This window comes from Colias philodice, chromosome 17 (genome assembly GCF_061535455.1).
Source record: "Colias philodice isolate Cphi_HAF_F1 chromosome 17, ilColPhil1 Martin Lab GWU primary, whole genome shotgun sequence".
Lineage (NCBI taxonomy): Eukaryota > Metazoa > Arthropoda > Insecta > Lepidoptera > Pieridae > Colias > Colias philodice.
In genome coordinates this window covers 7724164-7736733 of record NC_143102.1, presented here as the reverse complement: position 1 = coordinate 7736733, position 12570 = coordinate 7724164, and the positions used below count along the sequence as shown (strand labels likewise).

Genomic DNA, 12570 nt, shown 5'->3' with positions numbered 1-12570 from the left:
ACGCAGAAAACATACCCTCGGACCAATGGTCCTCATGTTTCCAGAAATGGTTTGAACGGATGAAAAAGTGTTTTAAATGTAACGAAGAATACTTTAAAAAGTAGTAAATATAATATCAGACAAATAAATTGTTTTATTTATTAGTTACGCAAAACTTTCAGTGTGGCCCACGTATAGGTACTTTGTCGTCGTTGCAGCCTTTAGATACTCCCTCTGTAATTGGACACAATACAGGCTAGATAAATTATTTATTTATTATTATTTATAGGTATACTAAACTTTCTTTTATAATAATTAAATTCATCAAAATTCATATTGTAAATTTTTACGTCCTCCTTTTACGTTTTTTTTTATTTTTTTTTAACAAAATAAGGAAAAAGTACAATACATATCGTATGCAGATTGATAAAAGTAATCTTCCGATACTGTAACGAACTGTCGTCTTATCAAAGAATATTCGTATCGATAATTCCTTGCGAAGGGAAATCACAAGGAACGGCTGCACGTGTAAACGCAGCTTTACAATATCGTAAATCGGAACGATCGAGATCGTAATAGATTTGACGAGTTCGAAATGGCTTTCAGAATTCCCGGCCAAATTACGAGTGCTTATGTCTAACGGTCACGATAATGCTGCGTCATGTAGCCCACACTTCTGTACAAAAAATATGATGTTGAGTGTTTTTGTAGTTTTCATAGAGCTTTTTGGAATAGCCTTTTAAAATATTTATTTGAGAATATGTTTTTATCCCAGATTAACAACACAAATAAGGATTTTATTCTAGAGCTACCTACTAATTAATCAAAGGTTTAAATTATATTTGAAAAATAATAATTGTGAATGCAGTATCTTCTGTATTCAAAATTTGAACGTAATGCTCGTACAAGGCTCGTACTTAGAAACAGCTAAAGGTTTGAAAAAATGAAACCCGTAACTACTCAACAAGCACAATACAAATAGGTCATACATATTTAAAAATGAATTTATAAAATATTCGGTCATCCGTAACAAGATGGCTGCTTATTATTCAGTAGGGCCGTCTCCAATCAGCGGTTACGCTCAGGCAAGAAAGAAAATGTAAATATGTATATTAATTTTGTATGCAATGGACATTTATTTTTAAGTTAGCAAAGTGAAGCATTATGTAAATACATCCTGTCAGTTACAAAAGTAATGATAACCATTTTTAAACAGACCCGAAGATATACGATGAATATGACTCTTTTTTTTTATTTTTGTACATAAACGTATATTTAACATAAATTTAACATTAAAATCCTCTCTGGAATATAAAACGAATATCAAAAGATGCTATAATTTATCAAATAAACAGCTACATGGATATATAAAATGCATAAACCAGTATCCATAAAATATTATTTATGATACATCAAGCATTCGTGGAAACATTCTATTTTGGCATAACGAGCGTGTAATTTTATTGCTAACTCGACTGCAAACACCCACATCTATCATTGTCTATTGATTATTTTGCCGTTTAAAATATTTTAGATTAGATGAGTTGTTTATATCGTAAATAAATCATTTATTAGTAGAATTGCTCTAAGAGTAACCATTGTATAGAACTCGATGAGAACACACCTACCTACTTTAGTTTATTTCTTTAACGAGGGTTGGATGCATTGGCAATTTGCCCCCATAAAAATGAACTTAATCAAGCGAGAGAGACACCATAAAAGACAGGTCGTATTGGTTCTAACGAGCTCCCGACTGGTTCCAGTCTATCAGCACACCGGCCTTCTCGGTATTAATACCGTTCAATATTTATTAGTTCAAGGGAATTGTAGAAAGACAATTAAAAATGAGCTTGCAACTGCAAGGGATATAGGCAATTGAATGTAATCGCGGATATTGTTTTTATTATCGTTATTGAAAAGGTATAAAAATGTGCTCGGAACTTCGGAAGTAGTGATTAATGTAATTACTGAATTTCTTGTTAGTTTGTTGCTGCAAATAAGAACATGTACCAATAAGTAAAAATAATCTAGTATTCCATAAGCAATTACTAAATACACAATAGCCACTAAATACACGCACGTAATTTATCACGCATGTAATTTTGTAAAATAAAAATTACGACGATGATTCACTTTGACATCTATAATTAGTTTCGTAAAAGATCTCTCGGTCTCGCCTACCAGCCTGTCGAGAGAATAAATCCACGTTAATAATCCGCCGTATAAATTAAACGAGGTGCGACAGATATAATCGATCTGCATTCCGCAGGATATAAATAAATAATATAATTTAATGTCTTATAAAGAAACCCAATATTCGTTAACCCCTCGTAACATATGTAGGCAGTTCATTTATTTACCTTCAAAAGGCATCAATCAAATATGATCTCGGCGTTGATCGAATATCCATTCCAATATTGCAAGCGTCCAAAATTATTAGACCCCTACTTTTCTGAGAGCTGTTATAATTTTTTATATGAAAAACAAAGATGCGTAAGCTAAAGTAGGTCTCAATAAAATGGTTAATAAAATATGGTGGTCCGTTCAACTTAACTGCATCCATATTTAGACACCTGCTGTGAACTCGTTCGCCATTTCGGGCCTTCGTTAAAGGTGTAGTCAACAGTCTTCTTATTGCCCTTTGTTAAAATTAAAACATGAATGCGAGTTTTTATATCCACCGCATTTACATGTAGCAATATTTTAATATTATAAATCATATTAAATAGATGCCTTCCTCCACGGCGTTTATACGAATATAAATCTTTCAGTTCCTCAAAGCATTTTAAAGGAGTCGTAATGTATTTTTATTTCCGTTTTATAGCAACACCCAGTTTCAATTTAGAATCGGCGCATTAATATCTTGCAACAGATCTCTGTCAAAGCAGGGCCTGACAGAAATAGTGCATCCTGTTTCGAGCGCGTGCAGCAGACGGCCTAAGCCGTACCCGAATCGAATAATCGATTTTACGATGTCCAGAAATAAACGCGGTCCCTTCATCGTATTCATCTGCTACGAATGGTTAGCGTTTGATACCCCCAATAAAGATAGCCGTTTAAGAATTTGATTATCAAAACGATGCCATATCGTTTCTTTAGCACATACCGTAATAGAAAAAAATGTGTTTATAAATTATCTTTGTTGAACATAATAAACTGACCAAACTGCACGTTTATGGTCAATCAATTAATTATACTTATCTTAATTATAGTTGAACAGGCAGATGTTTCTCTATCTTCATAGTTACTCGAAAATACTTAATAATGTTCCCACACCGTTACCTTACTCCTATCTAACGATTCCCAAACGCCACAACGATAAAATAGATAGTCTTTAATCAAATTCGAATATGTAAACGAAACCTTCGTGACAAGGATATAAAAACATCCACCTAGAAATAAAAAAAAAATACTGGAGATTCAAGATGAGTATTGAATATTGTATACATACTTACATATAGGTAATATGAAAGGGATATAAAATTAAGAATATTATTAGAAATCAGGCGAGACAAACCGAAAATATCTTGTAATGGAAAATAAATAATAATAGTACCCAATATCATGCGTAGTGAGATTTCAAATTACCTCAACTGTAAACTATTAAGTTCGAAAAGCGAGACGAAAGCAAGGGCGAAGTTAACCGGCATATATCATGTCAACGTTTACGATGGCCGAAACATTTGGAAATAAGACAAAAAGGCGAGACTCGCCGCGTGTGTGGGCTCGTAAAACTGCCACCATGGAAACTTATGAAACGTGTACCTATAAGATCCTATTACATACGTTGCCTTATTTACCAACTAGCGACCGCCCGTAACGGGGTACCAGCTTAAGGAAGCCCCACAGTGATCGCTTGCCTTTAACAAGTGATAACTGCGTTAAAAACAACCGACTTCAAACTTGCACTTGCAACATTTACAAATATAGACAAAAATGCTCATAAAATAAAAACTACTGGGCCTATCCGAATAAAATTTTTATGGGACCAATTCGACAACATCCCGCATCGAACAAAAAAAGAATCACGTAAATCGGTTCAGAAACCTCGGAGTAATCGGTGTACATACATAAAAAAAAAAAAAAAAAAATCATACTGGCCGAATTGATAACCTCCTCCTTTTTTTTGAAGTCGGTTAAAAATATTTAAAACTTCAATCAAAAAAGGAAGATGCCCGCCAACACATTTATAAAATAGGCTACTTTTAAAAACACTGATAGTCAAGAAAATTAAAAACTTTTATAGATCTAAAGACGCATGACCAACCGTAAACTTTCAAAGCTTCTTCACACTACCGTAAAGAAAATCACTTCTTTCTTTACGTTAAGTGCTGATAATATAAATAGCATAACGGAATGTTATTTTATTTTCGTTATTTACATAAAATCTTATATGGTTCTTTAAAAATAATTTTATAGCGTGAAACCAATCGTTTCCCGCCAGATAACATTATCGTTTAATGGCCACTTGGTGCACGACATGACGCCATGTGAAATAAGAAAAAATAAAATGCTAAAAGCACCAGTCCGTTCGCGCCTTGATGTAATAACATTTGCATTTCTTGAACCCACGTTACGAATGCTCGGTTCAATCGATAACTTCGCATGATTATTTTCAATCCACTTTGTAAGTACTGTGAGCTAAATATTTATAGTGGCTTATACGTTCACCGAAATTTTAACGTTGTCCCAATTCAAACTACTTTGGCGCTTTGTGGTTTCAAAAGCTTTTGAAACACCGCTTCAACGAGAGCCTAATTAACACAATGCAAATCGTACAAACATTAGTAAAATGTTAGCCAACATGTGTTGGCGTCGGAGGCCGGATCAAACACGCTAGCGGCCGAACAAACACCTAGTGTTTGGACTATCGCCACTTTCGGTTCTGTTCAAATAGATGCCCTTGTTTGTTCAAGTGCCAGTGACACGCCACCGCGGGTCCTACGACCAACCTAACATTAGCTATAATACATTTTCCAGCCATTGTTATCTTCAGTGACGAGGCAGTTATCCTACGGGTCTCGCTAAGTTGGTGTCGGCCGAAAACAAGGCGACACCTTTCTTGTCCTTTAGAAGGATTTACCTGTCACAGGTTTTAACGAGCTAAGTAAGGGTAGTCGGATTGTAATTTACATGAAATCAAGCGCAAGAAGCTCGTTAAGAGGACCAGTTTTTAAATATGAAAAGTAAACACGACTACATCGTTAAAAACATAATTATAGATTTTAATATCGATGAATTTTAATATTATACCTGATAGAGTTTGTGCTAGAGAACATGTACTCATATCAAAAGTATTTACTTAAAAAGTTATCTTTACTGGTTTTCATATAATGGCATGGAAGCAGATTAGATGTTGTTGTTAAGAGTGCCATTATACGTTTACCATGACTGCGTCACATTATACAAGCAGAATGATTCCTTCACACTTAAACCAGACGTAGTATATTAAGTATAACCTCCCGTATAAAAGAGGTTTTTACTAATAAAAGCTTACCAAGAAATCAAACGGCCATATCCATTTGTGGGCTCGACACTCTCTATTAGGCCCCATACTCGTACGGTAAGAACTATGAACGAGTTCCAAACTTCCAAAGAGCCATTAACTGTTTAAATACCTACCTTAAATACCGAATGGCGACGCTTAGAAAATACCGGTAGCTTCAAAGGAGCTTCAGAACTGTTATTATCTAAAGAAAATGCTACTTACTATGGAAAAGTTATTGTTATGCTATTATTCTATCACTTTTACGTCGTTGGCCATAATTGGCAGAAATATTAACCAGTTTAATAGCCAATTGAATCAACGTCCGTTCTATAATAACTTTTAAATAAATAAATAAAACTTTTATCACAGCTATTACTGCAATATAGATAAACTCTAATATGTGTGAAGCCGAAATCGGCATCTTTGTTTATTTTTTAACCTCTATTGAAATTACAATATTTAAAACAAGCCCGTCCTTATTTTAAATTCATATGAAACAAATAATATTAATTAAAGTGCATTTATATACAAAAGTAATTAAAAGATGTTCATAATTGCCATTCCCTTCACGGGCATAGTTAGGCATCGTGGACAATTCCGTCATGCGGCACCTTCACCACCTGTCTTGAACAGCTGATTGTTTAGTCAAAAAATTAAATGCTTAATTATTTTAATTAACCACTGGCCACCATCTTTGGATGTGTTTTCAACTTCGCGTAATGTTAATTAAGAACCAGTACAATTGTAGAAAAATTAACATTTTGTTTGTTCATGATGAGCTTAATAAAAATGTAATTTAATTATAAATTCAACGTCAACAAGGTTATTTCAATACCCAAGCCTATAATTTGTATATCTCCAATTATGATAAGCCTCGGGTCTCTGTGGGCATATAATTATTGATACCTACTTTCGTTGTCCTGTCACCTGTGATACCATGATCATAAATAACGACGATTTAATATATTAGGTATGTTTAATATCGTGATGAGAAGCAAATAATCCTTGACAATATTACAATGCTTAAACAAAGCAAATATGACACAAGATTATCTGTCTCTATTGTAATAATAGATAAGTTACCAGAGTCTATTAAACACACAACTCATGAAAATATTATACTTCCAGGTGGGTCGTGGTAGCTGGCGCCTGGCGCGCGAGTGTCCTGCGCCCTCCCACCACTCCTGCAACATCTCGCAATGACAGACACTCTTCATTGCTGCAGCTAGCTGCTTGGGGCGTGCCTGCAGCGCTCACTGCAGCAGTATTGGTCACTAGAGATGTAGATGCTGATGAATTAACTGGTAAGACTTCGATAACAATTTTAATGTACCTGGTTCTACACGTTTACGATTGTACCACTATAACTTAATCACATACAAACAATTTACTAGTAGTAGTTTTCAAGAAACAGGTTAAAGTTTATAGCGAAATAATAAATGAGGTTTATGTTGTTATTTTACAATACTGTGACTATTCTCGGTGATGTTCGAAGAAATCCACATTGTATATATGTATATGGCAAAGCAGCTGTTGTTAATACATAATTACCTGTGTAAGCTTAAAATACCTTGGTTTATTTTATGCGGTTACAAATGTTCTCTAATTATAGAGTAGTACTTACTTAAATTTATTTCATTTGACAACAATGTTATGAACTATTTACAAACGAGTACAACATGTTTCCTTGCATCAGCGGCGAGCATTATCGAGCGAACCAAATCATTACTATTCTAATACACATCCGTAACAGAACCCCAGAACGGTGGCAATTCGCGGTTTAATACTCCTTTGATTCGATTGGCGGCGTCTTCAAAGCGATTAATCTTGAACCAGTGCACGGGAGCACGCATTCATGCGTTCAACATTGAGTGTTTTGTGAAACCGATCCATTGTAATTCGCTATTATGTATTTCCCTACGTGAGTACTGAATGGGCCCAGTAACTTACATCTACGCTAAGGCGAACTAATTCTATATGCTTTTATGAACACGAAAGCTAAAAATGTTTGAATGTAGACGTAATCTAGGAGTAGCTAATTAATAATTACTCTGTTAAGCTGAAAAGTAAATGACACTGTTAAATAACGGTTTTCATTACTTGTTGAATGATTAGGGAGTATCTCAATTCTCAGGGCATATTTTTACTGTCTCATTAACTTGACACAGCAATAAAATGGTTTTGTTCACTGATAAATTTACTAATTCATATTCCTTTTATAAATATGGAACACTTGAGCATATTATTATCTGGAAATAGCCTTATCGTTTAAGATAATTAAATGCTTAAATCAGACAGAGGAACATTAAAGATACCGCCTGATAATGCTTTGTTAGAACTCTTTACTAATCACAACATACAGCCGTGAGCCGAGGCAAGTGCCCTGTAAATAATTACCCACTGAAGATCGTATGTAAAAAGCGCCGACTTAGATAAAACTGAAGTTTGCGTTGCGGTGCTACTGAAGTAAAGATAAGAAAGAAACGCTTTGACAACAACACTGGTAGCTTTATCCTAAAAATTAATTCATCGTGATAAATACATAAACGTTCATGTTATACGCTACCGGCTACACAATACGACGGTATTATCTATACAATCTTGAATTATTTCCAAGTTATAAATCATTTCTTCATAAATGTTGAGCTATTATGAACATAACTTCCTTTGTACTAATTCTTTAGAAAAATTAAAATGCCACAGGTCCGATTCTCAGGCATATAGCTGTTTCAATCAAATCTGGTGCACATTGTTCTTGAATTTTATTATTTCCACGTCCATTATCCATCGCGTCCAAAGAAATGCTTAACCATTATTCGAGCCGTTAAATACGACACCTTTCCTCCTCGCTCGCTCGTATTTCAATTTTAAATCGGCCCTTTTAAAACTGCCTTATTAATGCAGTCTTTTTTCTCGCCGTCTGTTTGTGTAGGTGTTCACTTTGAAAGTGCTTTATTGGAAATTGGAATGTTATTCATCTCGCGAGAAAGAATCCGTATCCGCTAAAACTGTCTTTGAAAGCAAGTTGACTTCACAAACCCTTGAATAATAATAGCATTAAACATTTGTCTTTTGTTCCAGGTACATGCTATGTGGGAAATCAATCCAGCAAATCTCTACTCGCTCTCGTTATCATTCCTGAAGCTATTTGTTTGCTCTTGGGATCCGTATTTTTGGCATCGGGACTTCGAACAGTTCTTCGGCGGCCTACACCGACTCTAGCACCAGGGCCACTTTTGAATGGTCCTCCGCAAGCACACACTGATCAAAGCATTCTACGACTCGGTGCCTTTACTGCGTTATATGCTGTTCCATCTGCTTGTATACTAGCGACCTGGATATACGAATTTGCTTGGAGAGACGACTGGCTTGCAGCTCCTGTGCCTTCTTCTGAACCGTCAACGCAACCACGACCAGCTTTTTGGGTGTTTTTATTCCGAATATTTGCAACTCAAGTATTAGGTGTTATGGTGGCTGTGTGGATTGCAACACCAAGACTTAAAGCGATATGGAGAAGAATAAGCAGCCCAAGGAAACCCGCATTAGCAAAATCACCCGTCGGACCACCACCTACACCTTTAACATTGCACTGTTATGCAGGGCATCCCCACACACTGAATCGACATCCACATAAATACGCAACTTACAGACCTCCCCAACAGCAATCTTATCGGAAACCACGGCATTATCACTATTCTGCTGGTGAAACTATTCTATGACACCTCAATACTTGTAAATTTAAAATACCCTTGTCCCTTTCTAATTTATGTTTTGATATACTTAGTGATATAAAAATTATTGTGCCATCTGCGTTTAAAGTATAAAAATTATGTAAAGACAACATTAAAAATAAGAATATTTTATAATTCGATGTAATGAGCCTGTGTCAATTATAATTGAAGAATACACATTGTGTACACATTCAAGCAGACTATAAAGTTTCATAATATTCATCCTATAAATCGCAGTAATTCTTGCCACTTTGTAACTAAAAGACTGGAGGAGGAAGTAGCAAATAAGAAAGTATAATAAATTTACCTCGCAAATTACATTTTTTCTACAAAAGTTTTAAATAATATGTGCAGTTTTTTTATAAAATGTGAATATAAAAATAATTCATAAGAACTGATTTTCTAGACGTAGCAAAAGTTAAATTTTGTACTTAATTTTAGCTTGTAATTAACTACAAATTAGTTATAAGTATAGGTGTTTAATAAATTAATTCTGTACAGTTTTAAAAAGAAAAGGTGTAATAAGATATCAACCCACCTTAACATAGGTTCTGTTATCTGTATAGTATTTTGTAATATATTATCTTAAATTTATATTATTTTTAAGGTACCTAACTGAACATTGTAAATATTATTTGTAACAATTGTAAATATAATTTTTTTAATAATGTGTTCTGTTGTTTTATTATTTCTATATATGTACCTACTTACATATATGTTTATGAAAAATTAAGAGCCTCGTAATCTTTAAGACTTCGATTTATATTGTATGAGGTCGTAGACCTAGAACCCTGTGCCAACATAATGCACAAGGAAGTTTTTTTGGAAGGAAAACACCAATAAAAATAACCCAAATATGTAATGCTAACAGCTAAGGTTAGGGTTGCCAACCGTACTATAATATATAGTATTGTACTATATTTCGGGTCTGCGTACTATATACTGTTGAAAACATATATAGTACGCAAAAATACTATATTTTCAACACCGACAAATGTAACAAACAGATCCTTCATTAAAAAAAAAATAAGAACGCGCCTTTTAATTGTTAAGATGGCTAAGTCATATAACCTATTGCGCATATACAGGGTTACCGGGAAAGTCGTACAGAATATTGAAGGACGTTATTATTCAGGTCATTTCTGATCGAATTGGTCCCATAATATGGTATCCGAAACCTAACCGTTATGGAGATATTGAATTAATTTTATTATTAAATTTATATTGAAGCTGTTAGTAATAGGTTCAGTTTTTATTGATCATTTTTATTAATTGGCATGTCTTCTAATTGGAAACATAAAAAAACCGAGCCCTAGTAGCTCCAATCGAAAAAAATCGATAGAAAAGCCAAAAGAAAAAATATTTTTATTAAATATATTTAAAATTCAATATCTCCATAACGGTTAAGTTTCGGATACCATATTATGGGACCAATTTGATCAGAAATGACCTGAATAATAACGTCCTGCAATATTCTGTACGACTTTCCCGGTAACTCTGTATACCAGTGGCGAGAAGAAAGAAACAGAAGTAGTGTATCATTGATAAAAAATGAGCTATTGATTTATATTAATGATATTAATCTAAAAATTGAATGTGTTAAATAGCATATGACACTTTTATTTTAAACAAAAAGCTGTTACACAGTGCGAGAAGTGCAAAAAATATAGTTTTTATATAAATAAATAATTAACAAATCTAATACATATCTTAATATACTATTATAAAGGCGAAAGTTTGTATGGATGTATGGATGTATGGATGTTTGTTACTCTTTCACGTAAAAACTTCTGAATCGATTACAATGAAATTTAGCACACATATAGAGGGTAACTTGGATTAAAACATAGGATAGGTTTTATCCCGGAAATCCCACGGGAACAGGAACTATGCGGGATTTCCTTTGAAAACGCGGGCGAAGCCGCGGGCGGAAATCTAGTCTAGTCTAGTCTAGTCTAGTCTAGTCTAGTCTAGTATATTATAAGGGCGAAAGTTTGTAAGGATGTATGGATGTAGGTATGGATGAATGGATGTATGGATGTTTGTTACTCTTTCACGTAAAAACTACTGAACCGATTACAATGAAATTTAGCACACATATAGAGGGTAACTTGGATTAACACATAGGATAGTTTTTATCCCGGAAATCCCACGAGAACGGGAACTATGCGGGTTTTCCTTTGCAAACGCGGGCGAAGCCGCGGGCGGAAATCTAGTACAATATATTTGTCTATTTTTTTTATTTTTCCCATAAAATACTATATTTTTTTTAAATGTACTATATTTTTTACACCTTATTTTGGAAAATACTATATTTTGATAATGAAGTGTTGGCAACCCTAGCTAAGGTATGCAATAGTATTGAATACTGAATAGTGTAGTAATCAGTTTACCTGTAAAGTATACAAGATACTATTATACTCCATATAGTGTAGGTATATAGTTATATACATACACACACATGCAGTGATGATACAGTGTAGGTTTTCAAAAAATACTAGGGTGTAGTAGATAATGTTTTAAGAATTAATTTGGATAAAGTTTTTACTCGAAAAAGACAATTCAGTGTTTCGAATACTTCCGATCTTATGTTTAAACTAATGTCAAGTTTAGACCTCGGGAAATGATTAAATCCTGTGATTAAATCATTAACTTATTTTTTCACGATGACGATGATTCCTCGAACGATGATGCAGTGACTGCATTTCCTATTATGTTAAGGGTGTACGAATAGTAATCACAGAAAATTTCTATATACCTAACCTAGGGGGTAATAATTAATATTTAAAATCCAAACAGAATCTGGAGTCCAGTCTGCCCTTAGATCATTAAGTAATGGATAACACACGCAGGCGTTTCCCCTTTTGCCGAGGTATAAGATTATTCGAATCGAAAAATCTTATGCTTTCATAAAAACTACTTGCGTAATCGATTACGAACACTCTGCGTATTCGTAAAACATCGAAAGGACGTCTGCGAGTGCTCCGCTAAAAATGCCGTTTTGCACTGTCAAGTCTTGCAGAAGCAATTCAAACATGTCGAATATTAAAAAAGATGGAATAACCTGTCATTTGTGTATATTTTTTTATTTTTTTAACGTACATTTCTAATTAAATGCAATTTCTAATAATCGTCGATGTATCGTTTAGCGATATGATCAAGACAAATAATCGAGTCATGTGTGTACTCGATCATTGATGCGGCCTCACGAGACTATCATGGAAAGAAAATATACAAATTTAATCTTTATGAACTAAGCAATAAAGTTGAATTTAGAACGCGATATTGAACCGCACTCCCCACGAGACTATAAAGTGATGTAGCGAGACTATCTTGAAGAGAAAATATACAAATTTAATCTTTATGAACTAA

At 34.1% G+C, this 12570-nt stretch overlaps 1 protein-coding gene across 1 annotated transcript in view; it reads left to right on the top strand.

The window, feature by feature from the left end:
- The window catches only part of fz4 (frizzled 4), a 33789-nt gene extending 23919 nt beyond the window's left edge, over positions 1-9870 (top strand). The window contains exons 2-3 of the mRNA XM_089705857.1: positions 6596-6771; positions 8549-9870. Of these exons, the coding sequence (XP_089561983.1) occupies positions 6596-6771; positions 8549-9186 (814 nt within the window). The 3' untranslated portion in view covers positions 9187-9870. The remainder of the gene's footprint in view (positions 1-6595; positions 6772-8548) is intronic.
- Positions 9871-12570: the final 2700 nt, after the last annotated feature.